The following is a 17609-nucleotide window of genomic DNA, read 5'->3' as shown; positions in this document are numbered from 1 at the left end:
ACGCATATTAAATATTAATTATAATGACGACTGCCACCTTTTATGGTGATGATGTCATTATTTAGGAATGCTAATTAAGACATTAAATGACTTGCTAATTGCAAACGCATTCTGAAGGAATCTCTTTGTCCTTGTACGTTGAATAGCAAATCCAGCGTGGGGACCAGACCATAACAGACCGCAGTTCTATTTTCTAAAATGCTGACATTTGAGCAAATGTTCCCATGGAATGTTTGCCTGCTTCGTGGACTGACATTTCCTCCTGGCAACTGGCTTAAGTGAGAAGGCGGGGTCCAGGCCAAGCCCCGCAGCCTGCAGGCAGCGGGCCATCACTCGCCGCCGCAACTGTGTCCGGTTTCTCTCTTGCTTCCCCCTTGCCCCTCCGCCCCCTGGCCCTCTGTCGCCTCTGCATTTTGACACGCATATTATCTTAGCTGATTTCTATCATCTTACAGGACTGGGTGACATACCTTCAAAGATTAAGCTTTCCCACCTGGGATTTGTCCAGAAATTCAGTGTATTACAGCTTCTCACAGCCTTCTTCATTCTCCTACACTCTTGTGTTATCAACAGTGGCTTTCTTTCCTATTTTATGTTTAACTACAGGACACAGGCGGCCACGCTGATAGAAGTCGGTTTACGCTGTCACTCATCTCTGTTCTAACTGCCAGGCTGACTTCCGCCGTCTGTAGCGCTCTGCTGCCATCTATACGTAGAAAAGGGCACAACGCTCTTCCACCCCCCCACACCCCGAAACTCTTCCCCCCACACACACCCCGAAACTCCCCCTGTTCCAAAGTGAATCCTGTCTCTGATGACAAGGGAAGCTTCAGGAGTAATTTGCTTCCCCACAAAAAAGCTTCCCTGGAAGCTTAGAAGGAATTTCTGTTTATTTATCTGTGAAGCAACTTTCGGAAGATTACTGAAGATGCGTTATTTAACACAAACCAAAACCAACTGTCCATTATTGCTGTGGATAAATTTTAGCGAATATGGCCACTTCTAGAGTTATGACTGAAAAAGAAGAGGCAACAAGAAGTTAAAGTTTTAAGTCACTTAAATAATTACAATAAAAATAATTGTGCAAAACTGCAATCTAAATATCTTGCCAAATATGATCAAATGATCACTTTCATAATATTTAATATAAAGTAAATGTAAAGAAACAGGATTAAAAAAATATCTACTCACATTATTTAAACTACCAAAAACTCAAATACTGTGGTTTGATAATCACCTAGTCTCTGTCAAATGCTCAAATGCTGCCTTTCTAAGGAAGACAGAGAAACGTGTCAGAACCCTAGAGCCCTCAGCCTTCCCTGTGGTGCAGATTACGCTGAACCGTGCAGACAAATGTCAGCGTCAAAAAAGCACACAAACAAGAAAAACACTCCGGGGTGGGCCATACAGGAACCTTAAGCAAAACAAACCAAAAACCACAGAAAACCCTTCCTGTTTCCTCTGCTAAAACCACTGAAGAATAATTAATAATTAATCTACTTGGTAAAGGCAGAGATCGATATTTCCAATCTGGACTAATCAGGTGTGTCAACAGTCCTAGAGAACACTCCTTAAAGGTTTATTTTGTCAACACTACTAATTTCTAAAAGACTTTTTACTGTTAAAATAACTGGCACCAATGAGATGTACGGGGGTGGGAAGGGAAAGGACTCGGGAGAGGCTGTACCCTGATATAGCGAACAAAATGTAGAGCGTACCCTGGGTGTTCCCCTCCACCGACCTGCCATTCACAGAAAGTTCAGGACTGCTATCAGTGCAACGCTTGCCACCCAGCAAACACCCTATTTTAATCATCGACACTATGACTGTATACAAGTTGAGCTCATCACTGAAAATTCAACATTTTCTAAGGAACTGTCAGTCCAAGTGATTCTAATGACAAACTTAACATAGTTTAACAAGCCAAACCAAGCCTTTATGCACATTTATTCATAAATAGAGCAAATTTCAATTCATCATGAATGATTTTTTAATTAACATCCCTAAACAACATATACTTCATGTGAATATTACTAGAAGGCTATCATAATGAAACCTACTAATCTTTGATGCTAGACATTTTTCAAAACTGGAAATCTAAATTAAATAAATCTTCATACAATTTATTATTTGCTGGCACTGGTAAGGTATCCAATTAATGATTTACAGTAGAAATATATAAAAAAGATATTACACATTAAATTTCTTTGAAATAGAAAAGGTTCCACTTTATCTTACTATATATATGTACCAACTTCAAGGATCCAACTTTAACAAAGAGAATTCTACAAATTCCATTTGTACTAAAAGGATAAAGTAGAAATCTTGTTCGATACCAAGCTCTATGTGATGTTTCAAAGGAACAGTTAAGTTTAAATTCTTAGTTTTACATACTCTTCTTTTTGGGGGGAGGGGGACAGATCCATTATCTATGGTATTAAACTAGGTATTATTTATGTCTACATCTTAATTTATGCAAATTATGTATTCTAATCTAATTGGGAATCCAAAAACAGTTCTCCATTCATCAATAAAAGTCCAAAACAAAATGTTTCACTCAGTACCTTCACTGACTTACTACCGGTTTACTATTTGTGTTTATAGATATGTCTAGAAATTAATGTTAAGATAAAAATGTACATTTAGCTATTTGCATTAATTTTGGTTTAATTGTGCAAAGCTAAAATAATACTTTGGATTTTATTTAGTAAACAAGTCACTATTGTAAGTGAATTAAGAGTACCAAACCCAACAAACATACCTTTGTGTGGTCCACTAATTATAAGAAAAATTCCAAACACTATTAGCTGTTACTAAAATCACAGTACCACCCAGAGCTAATAAAACAGAACAATCTGTTTGAACAGGAGAGGAGAGCTTTCATAGTGTTCTCTCTCATATAAATTCTTAATGGAGTAGGAAGGACTTTTAAGTGGCTTTAAATTTGAATTCGACTGCTCAAATCTGTAACAGGCTTCCAAGGAGAATCTGAGCGGATGACACACAGGGACCTGCCCGCAATGCGCCCGTCCGGCTCGACCCTCATGAATAGAAGATAAAGACGCTCAGTGTCTTCCTAAGAACCACAGGAACCCATCAGCCATATTCACGTTGGTGGGGTTCATGCACCGCCAGCACAAAAGTTAAATCGTAAAGTGAAAAAGGCTTTTTCTGTGTGCTGCAGCTCCACCTTGTAACAAACCAAAGAGGTTTGCAAATGTATTAAATATCACAGGGACGGAGCCGCACAGGTGACGGACAACAGGATCCATCAGAAAGAAATGAAGACTGGAGAACGAAGGCAGAAAAACACAACTTCACTGGAGCCCAGGGGTGCCCAGGCCACCGCTCTGTTCACCTGACCCTCCACCCATCGAGGAGCTCATCACTTTCCCAGAAACAGACACCCGGCATGCAGTCCACATGGACGCCAGGCCTACCTGCAAACACACCGCAACCATCCTCGGGTTCTAACAGCCGCACTCACTGCTCTTTACCAAGTAAAGCCCTCCTGCCCGGGAAGTACCTTCACAACTTCAATGTTAACAAGTTGGTAACACACTAGAGTGATTTTATGTTGCTCTAAGCACATACGAGAATTATATACGAATATATAAAAATTAATTTTAGACCTCATAAAATACATAAGGCTGTATCAATTTACACATCTACCAAGCAAAATAAGTTATCTTCAGAGACCCAATATGGAGTTATATTTTGCGTATGCTAAAATGTGGACAAAAATGTATTTGCAGTACTAAAGCAGAAGCATTTATTTTTCAATCTTAGAAAATAGGTTAATTGACAGTAAACTGATTTGGCAATTTTTTGTTTGATTTAGTATACTAATAAGAACAAATGACTTTTTCTAGTTATCAAGCTATTGGTTCTTCCGATCCCATAGGAGCAAGTGTCGTTGGTCTCCCATAGCCTTTAGGGAAGCGCACACAGCGGCACAGCGCTCAATATAAGAGCCATGCATCGAATTGAACTACCGTGACCGAAAAGGCTGTGGTTATCCCTGAGGAGTCGGTCCTCTGGGTTTCGTTTTAGCATCGCTGACAGGCTACCATCACACCCTGCGGGGCTGGATTTGGGGGCCTTCCAGCTACGCAAACACTGGTCCTTTGGGTTCGTCCTAACCGGGTCCCTCCAGAAAGAAAACACAAAGCTCTTAACTCAGACCTCCTGCACTGTGGTCAGTGGCGGGAGTGACAAGGGAGGTGAGCCTGGGCCCACCAGGGCCCTGTGCTGCCTGCCCCGCTCCGCCCTGGTCTTCTCAGACCGGCCCTCTGACAGGCACAAGGCACCGTCCGACAAGGTCCCAAATGCAGGCTCCGGGCGGCACTTTGTGAAACAGGGGCTGGGCAGGCTCATCGACCTCTTCCACCTCAGAATTCTGTGGCCCATTTAGTAAAAAACAAGGGTCTGAAACATCGTTTTTCTCTTCTTAATATGCCATAACAGGTGAACGTTTCAGCGGCAGGAACTACGGACATCTGAATGAGGAAGACATTCTTGCACAGAGTTCCCAGCAGCAGTGTGGCAAAGGGCAGGCCCCCCACGGGCAGCAGCGACGGTGCCCTGCAGCCACTCGCTGCCACCTTGGCCTCACGTCAGCCTCAGCGAGGAGCAGAGAGCACCTGGATCAGAGGGCAGAGCAGCCCACGTGCGCCCCTGACCCCCGGCGGCACTGCCGCCCTTGGGCTGGACTGGCCCCCTTCCCAGGGGGGTGACCGCTGTGCACCGGACGGTAGGAGGGCCTTACTGAGGAGCTGACACCTGAGCACAGGCAGGGAGCAGTTAGAGACCAAGGACAGAGCGGCACCATGGAAGCAAGGGCAGAGGCCCACAGGGAAGCATGTCTTGGGACCCGCAAGACGAGGTGCCCACCCGTTTCACAGGTGACGAATGGGGCCTGCAGGTGACGCGAGCTGAAGCCAGCAGCGCAGGGCCTGGGTCTGCGTCCTGGGCATCCTGACGTGGGAGGCCCTGCCTGTGCTCCAGTGCCCACAGACACCTCCTTCCCTCTGGCCCCAGGACACAGGCTTCTGCTCTGAAGCTCTTCACACAGCAGTTTGCACACGTGAGCTGCCACATAGAGTGCAGGGGGCACGACGGGCTCCGGTGCAACCAGGCGGGAAGGGCTGGGCCTGGCCCAGCCTGAGGTCGCCCTGACAGCCCCTCCCCAACGGCGAGAACGATTCCCCCGGCCCCTCCTCACTGCCCTGCTCTTCTCACACTCCCTGCCGGCTGGCCAGGCTCCGAAATAAATACGTGGGGGAGCAAGGCCCAGGAGAACAGTCCTCCATGCTGTCTGTGGGGCCCGACCCTCATGCACCTGCACAGCAAAGGCCACACTGGTGCTTCTGTTCTGTTCCAGAACTGGGTGAGTCAGGCACGAAGCACACGTCCCCCCAGGCACCTGCCCTGCCCCGTAACGCAGTCGTCCCAGTGCACCCCGTCACCCCCTGGTTAGAGCAGCCCCAGGAGGTGTGGGCTTCCTCCCCATAAATAGGAGACAAATGGTGGGGGGGCTAGGAGCAGCCAGGAAAAAGCCACTGGAGAGGGCACTTCTGTCTCTCAGGAGATTACACCGCACGGTCCCCTCCCCAGGGCCCCATCTCTCCCCCAGCTTCACTCCCTGCACTGGCTTCTCTGACTCCCGGATGCTGAGGCCCTGCCTGGCCACCCCGCCAGCCACTTGGCTCACAATCAGCTCCGCTTCCTGCCCTGCCTCCTGGGCTGGAAGCCCCACCAGGAAGACAATTAGACTCGGCCCCTCTGCTCCCAATACTCAGATCCGCTAGCCGGTCCCGCACAGCTGGACAAGGAAATCCTGCCCCGCACGCCGCCTGCCCCAGGTACCTTCTGGGCACGTAGGCCTCCTGGCTGTCGTGAGACAAAATCAAACAAATGACCCACAGAGAGTCGAAAAGGAGATAATGAAGATAATTCAAGAGTTAGAAAACAAATGACACGGAGGGAGTTATTCAGTTTCAATGACAGAAAGTCAAAGGAAGACTTAATAACGGTCTTGAACACTGAGAAGGGATTTGAAAATCGTTCCCAAAACTAAAAAAAGAAGAGCAAATGACTTTCTGTCTCCACAAAAGACACAAGGAAAAGAAAAAAGCTTAAGAAGAAACTTAGGTATGTGGGGAAAGTTCTTAAGGTGAGGACTATTTTACATGAGAATTATTACCAATGGAGATCATCATTTTCTTCGATGGTCTTTAGAACAAGCTGCCGAATACGCGGGTCTGAGTTTTGATCCTGGATCGGCCGGTCACCCGGCGTGTGACTCAGAGCAGCAGGTGGCCCCGCTCATAAAATGAAAATCATATTAAATTACTTCTAAAGTTCCTTTTAGCTCTACATTTCATGATTGCATCATTTTCATTTTTAAAAAATAGTCAAGGCAATTCCAACACGACATTGTGAGACCAAAGGGTCATACTGGGCTAGATTTCCTGTAGGCAGTTCTCGTCCAACAGTATGACTTCAAGAATGAAGTATGATTATCAAAGAAGCTGTGAGGAATGGTGGAAAACTCCAAAGTCACGACAGTAATGAATGCTGAACAGATAAGAAATTTCGGACAGAAATTAATGAAAAATATTATTTACACAGTAAAAAGTTTAAAAGAACAATAAAGCAGGCTCCTAAAACATTTCCTCATCAAAATGGGCAGGACTATGTATATTGGATAATTTGTTCCTAGTTGGGTGATGTCACCACACTAGGTTTAACTACTTTCAATAACTAGTACATTTCAGTCGTCTCTCACTTTCTCCTACATAAGATCAAATCAGCCTCTCAATGACCTACACTTCATGAGTCATAATTTTTCTGTTTATGATTCAGAAAAATGTCTTCAGTCAGTATTTCCCAGACTGCTGTGGGTTTATTCCAAGAACCAATTTCATCTTCATTGGTTTCCTACAGGAAACCAGACCAACTTCCTATTATTTTATTTTCCTTACTTTTAGCATACCATAGCCCACATCAAATTAACTGGAAGTGAGAGTGATAGAAGGCTCTATTCTGCACAAAGAGAGGCCAACACAAACAATGCCTGGTCTAGAAGTCACGAATTCAAAATGAAATGCAACGTGTGCTAATATTAGAGCTTTCTTTCAAACGAGCTCCAAACCAAATAAGAAGAAACATATTTTAATTAACTTCTTACAAACATTCCACTGTCAGAAAGAACTTTTGTTTAAAAAGTACTGTCTATGAATACAATAAAAGTTACAAAGCTGATTAATACAGAGAAATTAATTATAAGGAACAAAATACGTGTTCTCCATCCTAACCCCCTCACGAGCTGCTGGGAGAACAGGTAGGCAGCTGAAGGCCAACACACAGAGCTGTGGAGGGGTGGGCAGGGGCACAGCTACACCCCCCGAGCCAGCCGCAGTCTGCTGTCACCAGCTGTCCTTCCCAGCCAGCCCCTCCCCACACCCACTCTTTCCACCGCTAAGAACCCATCTGACATCAGACCGCACAGGAAGAGGGGCATGGGACACGGGCTTTCCAAAGACACTCTGACGGTGGCTTGCACTCACACTGCTCCTCAAGAGCGCTAGGAGTACCTGGGAAGTACGCGTTCTCACTGACTACACGCTGCTCGGAAAAAGAGTTCTGAATGTGGAGAATTCTGGTATAAACATGTATCAGATTCTTCTTAGATTCTTTCCACTCTCAGCTTTACAAGCTCACATAGTCATTAGCTGGCAAGGAATTTATACCAAATTCAAAAGCTGATGCATTTAAGGAAGAATGCATTTAAGGCGCATATTACACACAGATAAACAAGAAACCAGAAACATTAGCACAGCGGTTCTCAAACTGAAGCCCCCACACCAGGGTCAGCATCTCCTGGACACATCCTGGGAAAGGAAGACCTCACGAATCAGACAGGCTGCTGGGCAATTCTTTCCTAGGAAAGAATCCACTCAATTTACAACCCTTCATAACCCCTGACTTCTACGCCCCTCGCCTTCCGGATAATTCCTCTACCGCATCGCTGAAGTGCTCTCCCTAAAAGCCCCAAACCACCCCCACCCTCACCACAAAGGCCACGACACCCACCTGCTCGTCACTCCCGCGCATGCCTCTGAAGCCCTAGCGCGGCAGACACTACCTCCTGCCTGAACCGCCTGGTCTCTTGGCTCCCTCACCCAATTCCACCCTCCTGCCTCTTTGACCCCACCTCCCTGTCACCCATGACGCCCCTCGCAAACGCTCCCAGGCCCCAAGGCTCCATCTTCATCCACTCCTCTGTTTTCATCTGCTGCCTTGGCTTCGGCCTCTCAAGAACTCCCAGGACTGAACTCCAAATCTCTCTCAAACCTCACAGCATACTTTCAATTGCCTTTGACCTGCATTACCTGAATGACCTTCAAGTACCGCTGGTAGGACGAGTCCAAGAGGGAGCCTCTCACACACCCCCCAACTCAGCAGTCCCTCCTCGGACACCTGCTTCTAGCACCGGGACCATCAGTCATCTGGCCCCAGTGCCCTGGAGCAGCGCTTCCCTTCCTCCCCAGCCCCGTATCTTGTCGGCAGAGGGTCAGCCCTACAGGCCTCCTGTTCCATCCTCCTCATGCCCACTTCGACTGCCACCACCTTCACCCAACAACTTCTTACTCTTCTGAAGCCCCACCTGTAGACTCACCTCTGAATCTATTTGTCTCCTGTTCAAAAACAACACCAGGATGCCCACCCTCACCACTTTCATTCAACGTAAGTCCCATAAGCCACAGCAATCAAAGAAGAAAAAGAAATAAAAGGAATCCAAATTGGAAATGAACAAGTAAAACAATCACTGTCTGCAAATGTCATGGTGCTATACCTAGAAAATCCTAAAGATGCTACCAGAAAACTACCAGAGCTTGTCAATGAATTCAGTGAAGTTGCTGGATACAAAATTACTACACAGAAATCTGTTGCATTTCTGTACACGAACAATGAAGGATCAGAAAGAGAAATTGAGGAAACAACCCCATTTACTATCACACCAAAAAAATACCTAGGAATGAACCTACCTAAGGAGGCAAAAGACCTGTACTCTGAAAACTATATGATAGTGATGAAAGAAACTGAAGACGACACAAACAAATGGAAAGATATACCATGTTCTTGGATTGGAAGAATCAATATTGTCAAAATGGCTATACTACCCAAGGCAATCTACACATTCAATGCAATCCCTATCAAATTACCAATGGCATTTTTCAAAGAACTGAAAAAAATTTTTTTTAATTTGTATGGAAACACAAAAGACCCCGAATAGCCACAGCAATCTTGAGAAACAAGAACAGAACTGGAAGAATCTCATTGAGCAAAAGATGCTAAACATCACTAAATATTAGAGATGCAAACACCCGTCAGAATGACCATCATCAAAACGTCTACAAATAATAAACGCTGGAGAGGATGTGGAGAAAAAGGAACCCTCCTACACTGTCATGGGAATGTAAACTGGTGCAGCCACTATGCAGAACAGTATGGAGGTTCCTTAAAAAACTAAAAAGAGGGTTATCACATGATCCAGCAATCCCACTCCTGGACATATATCCGGAAGAGACAAAAACTCTAATTTGAAAAGATACATGCAACCCCAATGTTCGCTGCAGCACTATTTACAATAGTCAAGACATGGAATCAACCTTTATCGACAGATAAATGGATAACGAAGATGTGGTACATATATATAATGGAATATCACTTAGCCATAAAAGAGAGAAATAACGCCATCTGCAGCAACATGGATGGTCCTAGAGATTACCATATTAAGTGAAGATGCCCAGACAAAGACAAATATCATATGATATCACTTATATGTGGAATCTAAAAAAAATGATACAAATAAACTTATTTACAAAAAAATAGACTCACAGACACAGAAAACAAATTTATGGCTACCAAAGGGGATAGCAGGGCGGCAGGGGGAAAGATAAATTAGGAGTTAGGGATTAACATACACACACTACTATATATAAAATAGATAACAGGAAGAAACTGCTGTAGAGCACAGGGAACCACATGTCTTACAGTAACCTCTAATGGAAAAGAATCTGGAAAAGAATACATATACAATTGAATCACTTTGCTATACACCTGAAACTAACACAACATTGTAAATTAACTACTTCAATTTAAAAAATGGCTAATTAAAAAAGAAACACGTAGAGACTGCCCAAACACAGCCCACCTCCCTAGCTGCCCACCTCCCATTTCTCCCACCAGACTTCTTGCTTAGGACCTAGGCAAGACCTAAGCAACCTAGGACGCTCATCATGTTGCAAACACATCCCAAGTCTTCTCTCTTCTGACTCTCAGCCTTGTATTGTCAACTCAATTTCAACTACCCGTTCCCACTAACGACGTCTGTAAGCTTCCACCCCAAACCTACTCCCTGACACCATGCACGATCTCATGGGAGTGAAGTTCTCTCACCCCATCTCTAAAAACCCAAAGACATCAGCGCCAGCCTCTGTCACCCGTGGGAAAGGAGTCCCTCCACGACGGAGGTGGGTTTCACGCATCCCTGGGTCCTCCACTCCACCATGCACGCAAATATCGTTGAAGGGATAAACTACCTTATGAGCCAAAATTCATCTTCGATTAAGCACCATTTCTGCCAATTAACAGGCCTTTAGGCAAAGCTGGCAAAACACAATAAAACCAGGTAAACTTCACATACAGAGCCACTCAGAAGGAATCGGCCCAACCTCCTGTGCTTTCTGTACTCACCACCCTAGGGTAATAACCAGACACGCTCAGCACCACTTCATGTACGGAAAGCGTATCAGACTTTTTGAACCACAGAACGATTTGGAAAAAGGAGAAGACTGACTCACTTAATACTAACACGACAGGGCAAGGCCTTCTACACATAAATCTTTATAAAACTTCCTGCATCTTCCCACTATGCCAGTGTAGGACTTCTAGAGGCGATAAACTGTCTACTGTCACAAAGGAAACGTCTTAATCTAAAGGAAACTGAGTAACAGAGCACTCATTCCAAAGCATTCTGTTTTGCCTGGAGATACCAAGAAGCAGCTAGATAGATGAAAACGTGGGAGATGACTGACTGCCTCAGCCCAGGATACAGTCTCCACGCCTGGAGTGACAGTCACTGCTTCTCTGCGTGAAAGGGGGGACGGCTGCTCAAGGCACGGCACGCAGGAAAGACCCTTTCAGACGGAAAATACATCTAGAATCACTTCGAAAAATAGCCCTATTTTTCTAACCTAAAGCCCCTGACACCTTCCACAGCCCAAAGCTTAAGCCTGGATACAGAACAGAATCTTCGGAGATTAAGAAAGGAAAAAATTACCTTCCAAGACAGCAGAGACAGATAAGAAGTATCATTATTGGCTGATCTGTCGCCATCCTCCAAAGTTACCATCTTAGAGAAAAATGTACTGCGAGGGTTTACGCTCAAATTTTAAATTTGGTATCAACTACAAGACTGAGCTTTCCACTTGCTTCTCTTACTATGTTCTACCTTTGGTTTCATTTGATCCAGTTTCTAATTTCTCCCTTAAACTAGCAGAGATATAAAACAGGCATATTGCTGCCATTCCACCCAAAGTTGGAGATGTGGAGAAACAGCCAATCACCTCAAATGCCTCCTGCAGGAAGAGCACTGAATTCACTCAGTGAACAGCAAAAACTGCTGCTAGATTTGCTGGTCCTTTTTTTGGGGGGGCAGGGGGCAGGTGCTGTTTTAACTTAGAGTCATTTGCTTTTATTTCTATGCTCCACTAACTATCCTGATTGAGTAAGTATCTAAATAGAACTCATATCATCCCTGGCTTCAGTTCACTCACTAAGTTAGCACTATAATACAGCAACAAAAACTTGAATTAAGCAGATTGCCAGAACCCTGGGGATTGGCTTCTCAGGTTTACCGCGATTTGTTCTAGAAAGAAAAACCAAGGAGAGGTAGATGGACCCCCAGAGAATCTGTCTGAATAAAGGGAGAGAAATCAACATGAGCTGGGTCACACTGAGGCAAGAGGCTAAGAAGAGTCTTTCTTCCAATAACTTTTACTGCTCACAAGAAAACGTTAATTCCATTAATTTCGACATGTTGGCACGCAAAAATACTATTTTCTCATCACTACCAAAAATTAATACTAAAATAGAAGTTTCATTGACTTAATTTTCCAACATTTGAACAAAACACTTCATTCACAACGTGAGTTGAAATGGCAGAAAATACATCCAAGTGAGGTTCGTGACTGTAAGATCAACCCCAAATAAATAAATACTTTTACTCTAATGTCGGCAGTAAGATTTTACTACATTGTTCAATAACAGAAAATACACTTAAAAAAATGTATTAGCATTTCTATAAGGACTCATTAATACCCAAACTAATACCAAGAATCAAACTCGAGGACCAGGATTAGTGGCTGCCATACTGTGTGAAGAAGCAACGGACAAGGGTAAAATACAGAACTCAGGAACACAGCCAGAGGAACCACGATAAGGAAAACGGCTCACCTTGACGTGGCTCTGGGCTCCGAGGTTGTAGATCTCTGTTGGCTTCACTTCGTTGATGATCTTTACGAGGCAGGTACTGTCGGTGAGGTCACCATAGTGCAGTTTCATGTCTTTAGGATTGAAACACATACCATTAGATAGAAGGAAACAACGTAGGCCCAATTTTTTAACACAGCAACACTGAAATGTATATCCTGAAAGTCTGAAAACCAGATTGGTTCTGGAGTAGCAGTCTGTAACTGTCATCTGTAAAGAAACTAAATAGTAGAAAGAGATTCCCATTTGTTGCTATGTCTATAAAGGATTTGTAAAAACTCAGATGAGCTTTTTAAAAAAACATAATATCATGACAGATGTTACACAATCAGCGTATCTTACGGCGCCCCGGTGGCTGTAAGACATGTCACATGAGATTCAGACAAAGAAAATCTGGAAATAATGCGTATACCCTCGAACGAAACATGTTAACACGTTGACAGTAGTGAAGACAGCTCTACTCAGATACTTGTACGTAGCGATTTTTCAGTCCTTCGTAAACATCAGTCCTTAAACCATCCATGACGTGCCTGACGTATACATAACTGATTAAAGGACAGCTAGCTTGTTCTGACCCCAGATCTAAGCAGATCCTCACACTGACTTCACTAGTGTAAGAAGGTGACACAGGCAGACGGGCATCCTGCTAACTGGATACTTTCATTAACTTTACATAATACTGACCTACGTCTAGGTCCAATGGCAGTACCATTCTACACTTTGCACAAAATGATGATAATTTTCACGGAGGATTCACTGACTAACCTAAATATTAAGGTGGAAAGTGTACTAGTAGGTCATCTTCCTGATGACATCACTACCTGTACAACTAGCCCAAACCTTCCAATGTTCAGGGCCCTGAGGTGAATACAAGCCACCTGGATCACCCCTGCTGGCGGGAAACACCCTGTGTCCTCGTCCCAGCTCTGTCTTTCGCGTGTTATGGAAGCTTGATAAAGTCACACCCTCTCTCTGCTTCCATCTGTAATATGGTCTCATTCACAACCTCAGGAACTGCTGTCAAGGTCAAATGAGAAAACACGGCAACCGTGTGATGTACTCCCTGCAATTGTGTTACCAAAAATAACAAACGACTGCAAATACTGACAACCGCCTGTAAAGCAATTTGAATAGATTTTTGACTGCCATCTGCTTTTGGACCTGTCTTCACCAATTATTTCTAAAATTAAATAAATGTACAAAGACTGCTCGACTTGATTAAATGAGACCAAACGCGAAAAGCAGAGGAGGGCTCTGAGTGTGGAGCTGATCTGACTCGAGGGCACAGGGACACCTGGAGACGGATGATCAAAGGCTTGTCTGCTCTGGCCTCTCGAGCAGCCTCACCTGATGGCACCCTGGTGACGGCCTAACCGCGGTGACACCATGGCCCAGGGCAGCAGGCAGTGAAGGGCTTTCAAAGCGTGCGGATAGCATTCAGTGCAGGTAACTCATGGGTAAATAACTGCGATTTGATGGGCTTTGAGAAAAATGACATTTGAAAACACCTTATCATAATATAGGAAGTTACACAGAAAGAGCGTTTAGAGAAAGAAAATGACTTACTTCCTTCAATATGAGCCTGGGGGTTCTTATACAGATGTTCAATTCGACCAGTATTGAATGAGCTGGATCGCCGCACAATTCCATGGACCTGCATTTTTATCGTGTGCAAGGATAAGAATAAGTTATAAATATGCAGTGAGGATTCGTAAGCAACGTTATTCTGCTGATGTTCAGCTTCGTGAAAAATCATATAACTGTCATTTAAAGACCTTATTTTAAATAAGCAGGAGTTCTGCGGCTCACTCTCCCCCCACCCCGCCCCCGCCCACTGGCAGCTCCCTCCATCCCTCTCCAGTGTTTCTACTGCCAATCCCGACGAAAGTAATTAGATAATGACGTGACTTCACAGTGAGTGCTTAGCTGTAGATACTCAAATGTCTCCTTTTCCAAACACACACACACTTACGGTCCTACTGCTGACAAAAATATCTCTTCAATTTGAAACCGAAGACAGACCAGGCGAGGCCATATCGGTCACACAGCCTGGACCGCTCTTCAACCCAGAGCACGAGGAGAGGGCTCTGATGCCTCCAGCCCTGCCCAGTGCCCTCCGAGCTTTGCATCTGGCATCGATTCTTTAAATAAATACGTATCTGGGTCCACAAGAGAATCAGGGAGCCGTTGCTTTTACGCAGCTGTGTGGAAAAGCTAAGAAAGCTAAATAGCATAGGTCAGGGCCGAGACTTACGTCCTATGAGATTTAAGGCACGAAGGAAACTCAAATGAAGGGAGGATTTTTTTTTAAATTTTTATCTTTGACTTAACCATGACAAGTGTGAGGGGAAAAAGTCACTGGAACCAGAACACATACCTGTCCGATGCTGAAGAAAAGACTATTTGTGTGTGATACATTAGAGACATTGTTCAGGACCTGGTCTCACTCCCTTCTTTGTGCTGCCAGTGCTAATACCAGCTTATGTCACCGGCTGCCCACGTCCCCATGCTGCTGGTGGCAGTTTTAGTCCTGCTCTCATTTTAGAAGTGTTCCTCCTAAGGCTGGGTAGTTTCATTTGCAGCTGAATACACTTCTATATTTTAACTCAATCATTTTCTGTCTATTTCGAACAAAAACTAATCCTTGGCATGACTCAAATATTCCAAGTGCAGGGGGGAAATTATAAGCACATAAGACTTTCTTTCAAATAGAAAGAAATGTCATCGTCACTTTACATGGCATACATGAGAAACTGACTTCTGCAAAGGATACAACACACCCACAATTAATAATTCTGTTGGGTAGATACTTTAGCCAAAGAGCTAAAACCACATTATTTTCCAAAAGAACTAAACCGAAGACAATTTTGTAAACATGAAAATATTTTAAGACAGGAACATCACAAACTTGGTTGACATTTCGGGAGGCAAACAGTAAAATCTAGGAAACATTAAATTGCAATTTGGGTTTACGTATCCATTACGTAATTTAAAAGTAGAGAGAATAATACTTACATTAAGCTTAGAATTAATTCAACTTCATGATCTCCAGTTTTTCAAGTTGTTAATTATAAAGTTCAACTACTCTGTAAACTTAATAAACTTTGTTTAATAAAAACCAAGTTCACATATACACCTATACATATCAAAACTGGTGTTTACCACCAAAGTTATTTCTGAAATACGGAGATCTCAGATGTAAGCTGAGCTTGATTTCATTGGATAGAGAGGAATTCATATGTTCTAAAAACAGATAATTTAGCTTTGACAATGAAAAAAATAATAGTATGACTTAGTCTATTTTTTTTCTCTTGATTGCTGGCTTCTGGATAAGTCACATATCCCAACAGCCCAAAACAAAGAGAAATGCTATATACATTTTATATCAACATAAAGGACTGATAAAAATATTCAATGACATTGATGGATGCAGTATGAAAATCAGACAATTACCCAAAGTCACAGCAAATAAATAACATAGGACTTTACTGTCACACTTATAACCAAACACATTAAGCACTAGCTTTGGGTCTTTTTTTTAATACAAAAAAAAAAGCTGTGTTTTAATTTCCCCTCACTTCCAACTTTTGGTATGTGTATAGAGGGAAAGAAAGACCTGCCAAATGCTTAATCCATGACAGCAAGTATTATTCTAAGAACTAATGAAAGCTGAGTCTGTCTACTTCTGAGACAGGTGAAATACAAACTTTAAGAAAAGCCAAAATGTGTGCAAACTGGATGATCTAGTTAAGAATGTGAGATTAGCAGCTTTTTCTTTACAGAAGGAAGGTAGGCAGGATTTTTTGTTTGTTTTTATAAGGATTTTTGGAGAAAAAGAAACGAGTTAGGAAACCAAAGTGAAAAGATAAATGAGCTAAATTTGATTCCTGATAAAATTAATTAAAAGCGTTATTAAATTATAGCAGTTCAAAAACAAAATTTCTGAAAAACTAAGGTGTTAAACAGAAGTGAGCATTTTTGACAAAAAAATTTCAAGTTCCACTTAACTAAGTGATGAAAAGGAAAATTTCAAGTTCTCAAGATGTCAGAGCAAAGTTGGTTTGACTTCAAAACCCAGAGTCAGATTAGGCAGTATAAATGCACAGAAATGCTGACTGATGGATTGATTGATTACAGTCAAGAAAACAGAAAATTATTACCCCTGGATTTTAAATTCTTCAGTGTCTAGATTTCTCTTGGAGGCAAGGATGCCTCCCAGGGATGTTTAATGCAACCTGCTTCTGAAAAGTCTAGATGACGTCGGTCACGTCAGCACACACATGGCAGTGACCGTGCACAGACACTGTTCTCTGTGGACATTAAATCACTGAACCTTCACAACCACCTTCGTACCGTGACTCCCATCTTACAGGTGAGGACGCTGCCTGAGACCACAACACCAGCACGTGGTTCTGTTAAAGGTGGACGTAGCCCATCGTGCCAACACTCAGTATGGTTTCAGAGCGAAAGCCACAAAAAGCTTTGACTTTTTTGCACCCAGGCTTCTATCAATAGGATTACCAACAACTCAGAAAAAAGGATCCACAGATCAAGAACGGAAGCACGGGAACTCCAGTTCTAACAAACAGTCTCCCAGGGATGACTGCACAGTCCGTACACCCCATTTCTTTTCTGCTCTCCTGAGGCCCCCTGGTTACAGTTCCTCTCCTGGAAGGGAAACCCACGATTTACCTATTCTCTAATTTTACATTCTGATTTGCTGTGTTGTCATTGTTACCAAGTTAATTAATATAGATTTCTCACATATTCCCAGATACATTCTAGCTTTTAAAGGGTTTGACTTTGTCTTTCATTTTTCTGGTTTCTCTTTGTATTTTGCACAAAATAAGTACAAAAGTATATTGTTGGCTTATCTGCTAACAGTGATGCTAGGAAGGCACCTGAAACCAGAGGCACCTTCACAGGAAGCTTCACTCCTGTGGTTTTCCTCTGTCCCTGGTGACGGGAAGGAGCACGTACAGAGCTGGGACCCGGGCAATGTCACACGCCCGCCCTTTCCTGATGCCAAGTAACAGACTGGACCGAGG

At 43.4% G+C, this 17609-nt stretch overlaps 1 protein-coding gene across 1 annotated transcript in view; it reads right to left on the bottom strand.

Annotated features, from left to right (window-relative positions):
- The window catches only part of GMDS (GDP-mannose 4,6-dehydratase), a 478661-nt gene that overhangs the window by 375813 nt on the left and 85239 nt on the right, over positions 1-17609 (bottom strand). The window contains exons 3-4 of the mRNA XM_065885295.1: positions 14128-14215; positions 12526-12635 (exon numbers count right to left, since the gene is read on the bottom strand). Coding sequence (XP_065741367.1) covers positions 12526-12635; positions 14128-14215 — 198 coding nt within the window. The remainder of the gene's footprint in view (positions 1-12525; positions 12636-14127; positions 14216-17609) is intronic.

The sequence above is a fragment of the Phocoena phocoena genome, chromosome 10 (assembly GCF_963924675.1).
Source record: "Phocoena phocoena chromosome 10, mPhoPho1.1, whole genome shotgun sequence".
Classification (NCBI taxonomy): Eukaryota; Metazoa; Chordata; class Mammalia; order Artiodactyla; family Phocoenidae; genus Phocoena; species Phocoena phocoena.
Note: the sequence above shows the minus strand (reverse complement) of the source record. Positions and strands in the feature narration are given on the sequence as shown.